This window comes from Macrosteles quadrilineatus, unplaced genomic scaffold, assembly GCF_028750875.1.
Source record: "Macrosteles quadrilineatus isolate MER2022 unplaced genomic scaffold, UCM_ALF_1.0 Scaffold_44__1_contigs__length_1017569, whole genome shotgun sequence".
NCBI lineage: Eukaryota > Metazoa > Arthropoda > Insecta > Hemiptera > Cicadellidae > Macrosteles > Macrosteles quadrilineatus.
Window position 1 is genome coordinate 900,488 of NW_026542637.1, and position 12,167 is coordinate 912,654.

Sequence of the window (12,167 nt, forward strand, 5' to 3'; positions counted from 1 at the left end):
TTCAATATACTAAATTATTTGTTTTTTAAGCTCTACAAAATGGTTTAAAAAGAAATTGTGAAATTTTGTGTTTTTAGGGTCGAACATGGAAAAAACCTATTTTTACCCCATAAAACCCCCCATAAACCCCCGTTCCCATAGTCCGATCATGCTGGTTCGCGAACTCATTCAAGTTTATCCCGCCTTACACATTCAAACCAAATTTTATCAAAATCGGACAAAAATTACTCAAGTTATCGTGCGGATGGACACATATATATATATATCTCTATATATAGATATATAAAAATTTGAACGAATGGTGTTTTTGGCCTCTGGGGACATCAAAATGAAAAAGTAAATCGGTCCCGGGCTTAGGTCTTACCATGAGACCTACGGTAATAGCTACTTCCCTATAGGGAAATTCGCTAAAAAATAACATTTTTAAGTTGCGGAAAATAGCGGTTGAAGTTTATTTAGTTTAGTTTATTTTGGTCAGCGGTTTAGTTTAGTTTTACCAACTAGCAACCTGCCTGGCTCAGTATGATGCTCCGAAACAGGTGTGCATGCTCCACTTCAAATATTTTTTTCACAGCGGTAAAAATATATAATCATACCATGTGTTGTGTTTTTCAAAAAAGCTTTATACACCATCGAACAAGAAAAAAAAATTAAAAAATAATATTTGTTACAAAATTTATCATTTTTAGTAGCGACTCCCCTTAAAACCAAGAATTAAACAGAGATATTACCTTCAACAATCCAAGACAGTCAAGGAACAACAACCTTGTGATAGTATTTTCTAAATTGAAAAAAAAACTAGTTTGGTTTGTAGAAAAATTATTGCAATGAGTCATTTACCCATAACACTGGTAAAACCCAGTTTTATTGACAGATTTTGTGCCAATTCTCATGTTTTGCCTACTTTAATTGCAATGTAATCAAAATGGATTGAATTCATGGTATCAGTTCATGTTTCTCACACTACAGGCTAACCACCCGTGCTAGTTAAGGCTTTTTTACCTTCTTTCCTTAAAAAATTGGATCAAAACTCCATCTGCCTGTACCATATATTACTGATGTGTAGAATGTTCCAAACACAAAGAAGTTATTTTTATCCATTAAGCAATTTTTTTACTGCACTGCCTCCCCACATTTTAGGACTCTAGCCTAGAACCATTTTGCATATTACTTAAGGCTAGGTCTAGAAGGTTCCGTGACTAGAGGGTTGAGGAATTATCACTTCGATAAAATCTATTGGTGATAGGAAGGATTTTAATCCCCAACTTTGGGGTTTAGGTATAAGTCACATAGGTAATGAATCTAGTGAGATCAAGATGGTGCAAGCGACCAGCATTGAACCACCAACGCCTGGCTTATCAGCTCTAGACGCTACAAGCAGGTAACAAGCTTGTTTGCTAACTCTACCCAAACTGAATATTTACAGTAATTAGTGCTGGGAGTTTCCCATTTACCTATCTCTAGTTGTTATGAAATAAAATACATTTAACATTTCAATGTTAATTTAGTTAAGAAACTATCTACTCCTTAGTTTGGTGTGTACATACCTCTTCATATAACGGTAATGGCGGAAGAGGAAGTAGGCGATGGCTCGGTGAGGCCACAGCTGTTTTATGTCACATACAAAACATACCCAAAGAGTTGTATTTTCCAATAATTTTGAAGCAAACACAGGCCCAAAGTTCCGCTGCATACATCTCTAGAAACCACCCATCAATTATCAATTCAATTATCAATTATCAATCATTGAGATGGGGACGCCACCTAGGTGCGTATTAATTACTGAACAAAAACTATTTCAATCTCATTTACAGTTTTTGCAGAAAAATTATTGTTTGAACAATATTTCACATAAAAAAAACCTGGTTTGTTTAAGATAGGTAAATAATAGCTTTGATCGGAAAAGTTATGTTTAAAACAGGCAAAATTATATGTTCTGACAGATTTGAGTGTCAATTTTTAAAAACTCAGCTGTACCGAAATTAGCTTTTTTGTACAAATAGTGATGAAAATACATTTTATAAGGTGTTTGCAAGTACAGCTGCTAGGATTGTGTTTTTTGTTAGGCCTACAATTTGTTTCTTAATATTTCAGTTAATTAAAACCACATTTAACCAAGTAAAACAATCTTATCATGAACAATAACTCGTCCCCTAGTTATAAAACCAAACGGTAAAGCACAAATTATGAAATTAACACTAAAATAATGGAAACAAAATTTTGTGCCACTGGCACCCAGTGTCCCATACCATGAACTACAAAATACAAGCTTCAAATTTTACAATGGGATGAGAAGTATACTTGTGTCTGTTAGTCTTTGGTCTAATTCTTCCTCATACCTTTCTGCTATCCCTCATTTCTCAAGAAGTGGATCAAAAGGAGACCTACAATAGTATTAACTACCATGTGTGATACCGACTTCAACACAGAAAGGCTCACAGTTTTTTACACGGAATTAAGAATTTCAACTACAAGAAATACTCACCTCGCAAAACAATTTACGACACTTAGAACAAGTTTTCACACTGTTCATCATCGCCTTTGCACACCACAGACAAGTATCAGCAGGAGCTCTGTACGTTTTGTCGTAACAGGTGGTGCACACAAGCACACCCAGGACACTGTGGAAGCGCACCTTGCGACGGCACGCCACACTGGACGTACCCAGGTGCTCGTCACACACTGTGCAGTGCAGACGAAACTTCTCTATGCTCTTGTGTTCTATAGGAAAGAATAAAAATAAATAGCATGAACAAACATAACCTAGCTTATTTGCTTTACCATCTTAATCTGGTGATATAGGGATAGCATTGTATAAAAGTAAAAACTTTATCAATTAGCCTACTATAAATAAACTCTGTCTCGTAATTTACCGGACTAGTAACGAAATACGAAATATACTAAAACTATATATATATATGCAAAATATACCAAATATGTGATGCAAGCCATGCATGTAAATATGTTAACTGGCGATAAAGAAATATTTTATTTTATTTGATTAATACTATATTATTTTGTTATTGTTTTTATTGTATGAAGTAGTTATAGATAATTATCATAAGTGGAGATAATTTACGTACTTCTGAAATTGATTGTTTCTTGAACAGTGATGATGAACTAGATTGTGATAGTGATTTTGTCAGTGAGGAAGACGAAATCGCAAAAACAGTACACCGATTTACTATCGTTGGTTACAAAAGACAATGAAAGTAGGCCTAGTGGCACAGAAAACGTACTACTATAACCCAGAATGCCAATCGCATGGTAAAAAGCATTAAGTGTTTTGAGAGAGCTTTGCCTGTCAATCCGTAGGCAGCGCCACCAGCGTTGCTATGCTATTGCATGGCAACGCTGGTGGCGCTGCCTACGGATTGACAGGCAAAGCTCTCTCAAACCGCTTAATGCTTTTTACCATGCGGTTGGCATTCTGGGTTATAGTAGTACGTTTTCTGTGCTAGTGGTGATGAAGCAAATTTTGGTTTTCAAAATACTAGAGGTGTGCGGATAGTGAAATTTCATTTCGGATCGGATTCGGATCGGATAGTTGAGGCTCGGATCGGATATTGGGAAGTTCGGATTCGGATAGTTCGGCGCGGTTAATAATAAGCTGCATATGTATTTTTAACCTATAAAACAATGTAAAGCTGTGTAAATAAACTTAAATGACGATTTTGAATTATAGAATTTCAAATTAGCCAAGTCCACAGTTTTCTCTCTCTTGAAAATCACAATTATTGCACTTGCATGTAACCTTATAATATTATTATTAAACTGCAAAGTCTTGATTGTAAATAGATTGTAGTTGTAATTTTGTTATTAATTGATTGTTTATGTTGTTCATTATGTAAGTCATTTGAAATCTAGCTGTCTTGATTGTTATTATTAATCAACATTGTAAAAATGGTGGAACCGTTGATAATAAATAAATAAATAAATAAATTCACAACATTTATTTTCAAAAGTTGGTTGCTTGAATTAAGTACACTAGCAGCCGAAATCTTCACACAATACCTTAGCTCAGCAGGACTGATGTCAAACGTTTGGGCTTGTTTACTTGAGGTTATGTTTTATGTTGTTTCCTGGTTCTCACAAGACAAGGAGTTCGATCTCAAGTTTATTTTCACATTGTATTTCCTTACGTTTTTGGAACGGATTGTAACGTGCCTATTTTGAGGGGGGGTCAAACTAGCCTACTCCTATGTCTAGCCTATCCCTAGGCATAGCCTACCAGCCCTAACTAAGGTTATAGGTTAGAAGGCTAACCTTAGTTATAACATCATCAGTAAAGTATAGGCATGATACACTGTTGTGTTTGGTATTAAATAAGTGTAGAACAAGAGTTATTAATACTGTATGAGCGTGACATGAACCTTATACAGTGTTTTATAGCTTATTGACTCACCAGCGATGTGTTTCGCAAGCTAGGGCTCAACCCGGCTTGGTACTTTGAAGAAACTTTCTACACTTAGTAAACCCGCAGATCATGGCCTTAGGCCAATAATCCGTTTCCAAGACGTGAGGAAATGCGGAGTGAATAATATAAACCGACAACTTGAAGTTAAAACTCATTGTCGTGTGAAACAAACACAACATAACCTACAGTCAACAACAACAACAGGCTCGAGCGACTGACGATTTAGCGGCTGCAGACGACGGCGGCCGGCTAGCTTTTTTTAGCAAACAGCAATCGTTTCGGATCAGCTGAGCCCCCTACTTTGCTAGAGAGGGGAGCGAGAGGGATGATCCGAGGAACCCTCAGACGGCAAGCAAGAAAGTTAGTTCCTCACCAGCCACGAGATAGGAAAGTTCCTCACCAGCCACGAGATAGGAGAGTTCCTCACCAGCAACTACCACGACAAGTTCGAGTTAGTCCCGACATAGTGATTGGTGAAGCATTAGTTAACTCGCGTGATACTTCAAGTCAAATTGTAAGTCTTATATTCTATTAGATATAAGGTAAACCGAGTTAATTATTGCCAGGGTGTAAAATACTAGTTTTTAAAATCTGTTTTACTAGGTTTTATATTTTCACTCCTGTTAAACCAATGGACTTAGGCCAAGTTGACTTGATTATGATGGTGTGTTAAACCCATAACGTAACGAATAAATATTACGAGGTCAGTGTATATTGAATCCATTTTAGTAAGCCCAAAACAATTTAATCTCATCATACGAATTTATTAGTAGTAGTCAGTGGCTACTATGGTTAGTTGTGCTAGTTTAGCACGTCCCGATCGGCACGCATGGCGTGTTGGTAGTAGTGGCCTTAGGCCTGTGTTTTACGATGCTTTATGGTTTCAAACAACGTGTTTGCCATAAAGAGCTTTCAGATTGATGTAAACCAGGACTGGATAGTTCGCTTCGGCCTTAGTTACTTTATTAATAGTGGAGTTTGTTTGCTTCGTTGGAATGGCCTCCAACTTTAGCTATTTTCGTTTTAAGTAACAAGGCATTTTATATCCATTCTGTCTGGTGATATAATCTCTATTTATTTATTTATTTATTTATTTATTGAGTTACATGTCATTACATTATAATAACAGGACATATTGTCAATGGTTAAATAAAGACTTAAAACTAATAGATAAAACTAATACATCTGTATTTACATAAAACAACTGAATCTTCCCAAAATACAACATTGTTACATGACAAAAAAATTGAGCCAGCAGGAGTGTGAAGGTTTACTTATACCTAATTCCAGCAGCCTTTAACGATGTTTGGTTAGTGTCATGTGAGATAATCCGTGACTAACCGTTGAATTATTTCATGTTTAATGATTTGTATGATTCTAATATTTTGTGTTATGAGTTTACGACAGGTGTTGAGATTGTTTTGGTGCGAGTTGGATAGCGTTGGCCTATGGTGTGAAACCATTTGACGTCTGGGACTGGCGAGTTGGCGTGGACTCAGCGTGTTTTCGGCAGCTGTGGTAGCGTGTTGAACCTACCTTTGGTGACGACCATGGAGTTCACCGACGCTTCAGCAGCTGCGGTAGCGTGTTAAACCTACCTGGAGTGACGAGCAACTCACGACACTGGAACCAGCGACTCGTTAGCGGACGGAAGATTGACGTAGAGCAGTCAGCTAGCTTACTACGATTCTCGAACGGCTGGGGTTGTGTGATAAACCAACCAGAGGAACTCACATCACGCTGTTGGCCAGCTTCGATGTTCTTCGATTGATTATCCAGCGGCAGTGGTTACGCGTGATAAACCAACCATTGCAACGGAGAACAACGGCCAGCGAGACAACCGGGGTTTGGTCAACGTGTACCCAACGAGTGTTGAACCGTTGTGGTGGATCTTGGCGTGGTGTAAATCCAAGGACTATCCACATCGGGGGTGGCAAACGACAACTACGAACGGACGGCCACCACGGGACTCACTGCGGCGGACGGGGCAGTGACACGGGACCGTGTGATAAACCGGATCCCCGAGGACTACATGCGAAGGGTGCAAGTAGCTCGCATCGGGGGTGGCACTCAACAACTACGAACGGACGGCCACCACGGGACTCACTGCGGTGGACGGGGCAGTGACATGGGACCGTGTGATAAACCGGATCCCCGAGGACTACCTGCGGAAGGCGCAAGTAGCTCGCATCGGGGGTGGCAAACGACAACTACGAACGGACGGCCACCACGGGACTCACTGCGGCGGACGGGGCAGTGACACGGGACCGTGTGATAAACCGGATCCCCGAGGACTACATGCAAAGGGTGCAAGTAGCTCGCATCAGGGGTGGCAAACGACAACTACGAACGGACGGCCACCACGCAGCTCACTGCGGCGGACGGGGCAGTGACACATGTCCGTGTGAGAAACCGGACACTCAGGACGTCAGCGACGAAAACGTACGAGTAGGCTCCCCGGCTGTAGTACCGATATAGGGCGCGCGGGCTGGAAAACCCAGGCCGCGGTGAAGACCAGGTGAGGATGGCTGAGCCCCAGCCTACGACGACGAGTGGGGGGGTGGAACGCACCTCAGCCTGTAGCCGTGGTCGACGGGTGAGCTCGAACCCTATGCTACAGTGGCGGGTTGAGTCGGCTAAGTTCAAGTACCGCGACATCATGAGTCTGTGTGCAGAACCAGACAGACACCCATGACGGCGGCGGAGACCGACGGGGCCGAGGACTACCGGCTGTAGTCTCGATTGGGGCCACGATGGACGCCCAGCCTGCAGTGAAGGCGTAGTAGCTGCGACGTTAGGTGGGTGATCCGAACCCCGGCTACAGCGGCAGGTGGAGTTCCCCAGGTACCGCTACGACGCTGGGATCTGTGTGTTGAACCAGATTCTCCTGGGGCTACATGCGGACATGTAGACGATTCGGGGATGACGACTAACGACAATGGAAGGTCATCACGTCTCACTGCGGTGGAAGGGGCAGTGACAGGGGTCCGTGCGGTGAGCCGGATTCCCATGCGACGACGACAACGACAGGGGTCCGTGCGATGAGCCGGATCCCCACGATACGACAACATCGACGAAGTGTCCCTGCAACGAGCAGGACACTCATACGACGACGACAACGACAGGGGTCCGTGCGGTGAGCCGGATTCCCATACGACTACAAGCACGAGCAACGGGCAGGGGACCAATGCTCCCACGTAGTACGTCACATTTATGGCGCCCGAACGAACGACGGCAACGAAAGGTATTCCTGCAACGAGCAGGATACCAATACGACAACAGTGACAGGGGTCCGTGCGATGAGCCGGATTCCCAGACGACAGCACCGACAGGGATCTGCGTGAGAAACCAGATGCCCCGACGACAGCGGCGACGAATGGGAAGTATGACTTGACTCTGCAGTTGCAATCGACGGTGGTCACAACAGACCCAGCCTGCAACGACGGCCAGGTGAGGCCGGATGAGCCCCAGCCTACTATGACGAGTGGGGGGGCGGAATGAGCCTCAGCCTGTGGCTGTGACGACAGGAGGGCGACAGTGGACCCCAGACTACAACGGCAGACGGAGTCAACCCATACTTGGTGTGCAGAACCCAAGTGCCTGGCTGGATGTCGTGTGCTGAACACGAAGACGATTTCGGGGGGTGGCGACTAGCTTCCATGGAAGGCCACCACGTCTCACTGCGGTGGAAGGGGCAGTGACCGGTCCGTGAGGATTAATCCGGACTACGGCGACATCTGTGTGATGAACCAGATGCTCGAGATCTCCGACGCGGTAAACCTCAGCCAAGGCGACGGCACGGCTGAGTGTGAAGGTAACATCTTGACGCGAACCCTGGAAGGCCAACCCAAATCTCCGTACTGAGGCCTATCCGGAAACTAAATGTGCTGTATAGCACGTGGTACTTAAACCTGGCATGTAAACTAGTGTTATATGTTTCAGTGTGGAAAAGTACGTCACAGGATTATTGGCCTTAAGTGGCATTTTGCGGGTTTGCCAAGTTTAGAAAACATCACTAATGCACTAAGCTGGGCTCTAGCTCACGATTTGATGTTGGGCAATTAGGCTTTATAACTCTGTAAAAGGTGTGTATCCCTGAATTTATAAATTGCATTCTACACTTATTCACTGCCAAACATAATTCAGTAGAACCTTGATGAACCGAGAATTACACTAGCCTACATAACTTCATTACCCCAAGTAATATACCAAGATAATTTTTATAATTGTATTTGAATCGTATAATCTTAGTTTGTTAAAAATGGATTGTATGTTCAACAATTAATTGCTGTCCATTATTGTTAAACAGTATGGTCCCAAATTATTGTTTTTGATTTTGAAACATCGCAGTTCATTTGACAAAATTATAGTTGAAGCAGTCCAATGTCAAGTCACGCTTGTGCAATAGTTTGTTTACAAAATTTCTCCAGACCACTGGGGAGGGTCGGGTCTGATAGGCCGTCTATTGTTCACCCCCAAGAAGGTTACCCTCATTAGTGCCGCTCGGCTGCACTCATTGGGGAACCCAATACCACAAATCAATCTTTTAAATGAATAAAAATATTTGGTAATAATTGTTTTATTAATATTCACCTTGAAATTTCAATAAATTTGGTGTAAAATTTGACAACAATCGGCCATTTTGACCGATTATTAATACAGTACCAAATACCAATAAAGTACATTCATTGGTAATTAAACAATAGGTAAAAATTTACCGATTTTAGACAAGTTTTACCCCCTGCTGTATGCTATGTCACAAAAGCTGATAACGACATGGGTGATTAGTAACCATGGCAACTTTTTGAATGCGTGATGAAGGGAAACCCAAGAAATAGAAGAACAAAGAGAAAGAATAATGACGTTGTTATCTTTATACCCTTTTTACAATTTCTGTTATTGTTATCTTTATGTAAGATTTTATGTTTTTGTTTTATAGGTTTATAAAATAATTCTCTTTAACTACGGGAATATCCAGGGCCGGTTCTAGGAATTTTTCAGAGCTAAGCGAACACCCGAATCAGCGCCACCTAGAATTCCTCCCTCCCACCCCACCCACCATGTACATAACTGGACCCAACATATTTGTGAATTTTTTTCCCAAAAATTTTGGGAAGAAACTTTTTTATAAGTTTGGGTTAGAAGAATACTTTCAATAAAATATATTTTATACTACTGTTTATTATTCTAAGAAATTTAACATTTTGACAGTTTTACTCATCATATACACTTTAGCAAAACCTAGAGTTAAAAAATTTCTTTCTAAATGTGGAATCAATTTTTACAGGATGAATTGGATAATTGGAGTTTTTATAAAGCCTACTACTCATTGATTTGGCTTGTCTTTTATCTTCCTCCTCCAAATTCACCTTACGCTTTCTATAATAAGTGCCCGACGGTTTCTTTTTTTCTGCCATTGTTTTCATAGTATCGGCTTGCAAAATGTTTTACTCATTCATTTACTATTACGAAACGAATCCAATGTATCATTAATTCCAATGTCTCAATATTTACACTAACAACTGTTTATAATACTTTCTTCTTACTTACTCCACTAATTATAAATTAAGCTTAAAACTCTCGTAATCATTTACTTATCAACAATCACCAAAACAATGCCAGTACGATACGGTGAGTGCAATACAACGTACTACTGCTCTCGCTCTGCTCAAGGAGGGCAGGGTGATCAGGGGTAGAAGGGAGGGGGAAGATTCATGTCTGTTGTATTATGACAATAGTGGCGCCGGCGCGCTTATCTCGAGCATGAGTCATGAAATGAAACCCACAGGCGCCGCGCTGTACGCTGCCGAGCGTCAGCTCACTCACTACAAATCGAAACTGCAAATCAATGCCTTGAGTCCTAGAGTTGAAGTGCTGTACAAGTATACGCATTTTTCAAGTGATGTTGGTACAAACAGTATAAATGCCTTTGGTGTGGTGCTTTGGATACATACTTGAACTCTGAGCAAAGAAAATTAAGTTGTTCACTTTTCAGTAAAGTTTGTTCCAATTTTGTCTTCTGAAAAAAATGTGTCCCGTTGGCGCAACTTTTTCGTGGCGCCATATGCGACCGAGTAGTTTGCGTATGGGTTAAACCGGCCCTGGGAATATCAATTGTTGCCTTTCTATTGTTTCTATTCTGACTTTTTTTCAGGAAACATTAAATGTATTGTTTACGTAACATCACAGTAGTAGACTAGATTTTTCTACTTTGAAACAGTACTGTAAAAAAAACTACTACACAGCGCCTCTAGTATCAGGAGCGAGACAAGCACGAGTTGACTTTCATTTGACCATGGCAGTTCTTTTCTGTTTTATGTCTGTTCGTTCCAGATGAATCTAATCGTAAAGCAAAACAGCCAAAACGACTAAACTAGTTATCAGTATTGCATCATACGGCTTCTTTGCCGTTGGCTGTTAGGTCGTTGGAAACGTATTGCTTTAATTTTGTCCTGGGAAACTAATGGTTATGGAGATTTAGTTTTCTGTCCAAAACGTCAAAATATATTGTCTATCCGAAAAAGTTGGATATCGAATTTGGGCTCGGTTCGGATACGGATATCCGAACCGAACCGAATCCGACCCGATTTTCCGGATATCCGCACACCTCTACAAAATACGTTGATTGGATTGAGGATGTTGGTCAAACAATGAGGGAATTTCAAGGCCTACTCTAACTGCTTCAGGTAGGCTATCCCCCAAATAACCTACGGTAAGGTCTAAGACAAAATATTTTTTCTATGTTATTACTTATAAAAGTAAATAACTTGTGATATCTCTACGTGGGGAATTAATTGCACTTTATGATAATAGTGTCATTTGGTATCTGCTTTAAGGGTCCGTTGACATCGACTCGGAAAATCTCAGCTTGGGCTTCAGTAGATGTTGCGCCATTAAACAGCGCCGCGAGAAGCACTTGCAGACGTTCACGGCAACTGCCTTTGTAAACTACCCATACATGCTAGTAAAAAACAATGAGTGGGGTTTTACAAAACAAAGAACAATCTATGCATCTCTGGTTTTAGAATTTTAAAGTAACAATTCTATAATAACTTCTTGATCAGCATTGTACGTGTTATTAATTTACGGAAAGTAAATAAAAGAAACGTCTTATAACACTTAAAACATATATTTACGCTTATACTGTTACTCACAAGACGGTAAATATACAAAAATGATGGTAAGTGGTGATCGATTTTGATTGGACACTCCAATCATCAACAGACTATAGGAAATAGGCGAATTCTATAATGAGTTAAAGCAGTGTAAAACTGCCATTTTTCGTCTACATTCAAAGGAGATTTTCAGGCTTTATGGTACGATATTAAAAAATTGAAACCACAACACTCTAGATAATTTAATCCTCTTCAAAATGCCACCCTAACTTTGATTCTACGTTAAGTGTAGCCTTCGGAAACACGGTTGCCCCAGGCCCTTGCGTTTACACAAAACGGCAGAGGTAGGGCGGACCCTTAATCTTGAAATTCTAAAATAAAGTTTAGCCTATTTTTAAAAAAATATTTAATTTTTTGTAATTTTAATTTTACACTTTGATTATCCAATTAGCACATTTTAGTAGACAATCTTATTATGAACAAAATGGTGAAAGAATTATTTATTTATTACTCAAGATTTTCTTTCTATAACATTTAGAGTAAAAGTCTACAAATTCAGTAAAATTAATTGGGGACCTTCCCTAAAATTAATTTATGGTCCTTCCCTGATGGGTTAACAGTAAACACAGTAGTAA

At 40.6% G+C, this 12,167-nt stretch overlaps 1 protein-coding gene across 1 annotated transcript in view; it reads right to left on the reverse strand.

The window, feature by feature from the left end:
- The window catches only part of LOC129005922 (uncharacterized), a 43,172-nt gene that overhangs the window by 4,449 nt on the left and 26,556 nt on the right, over nucleotides 1-12,167 (reverse strand). Inside the window, exons 6-7 of the mRNA XM_054434961.1 lie at nucleotides 2,486-2,721; nucleotides 1,548-1,699 (exon numbers count right to left, since the gene is read on the reverse strand). Coding sequence (XP_054290936.1) covers nucleotides 1,548-1,699; nucleotides 2,486-2,721 — 388 coding nt within the window. The remainder of the gene's footprint in view (nucleotides 1-1,547; nucleotides 1,700-2,485; nucleotides 2,722-12,167) is intronic.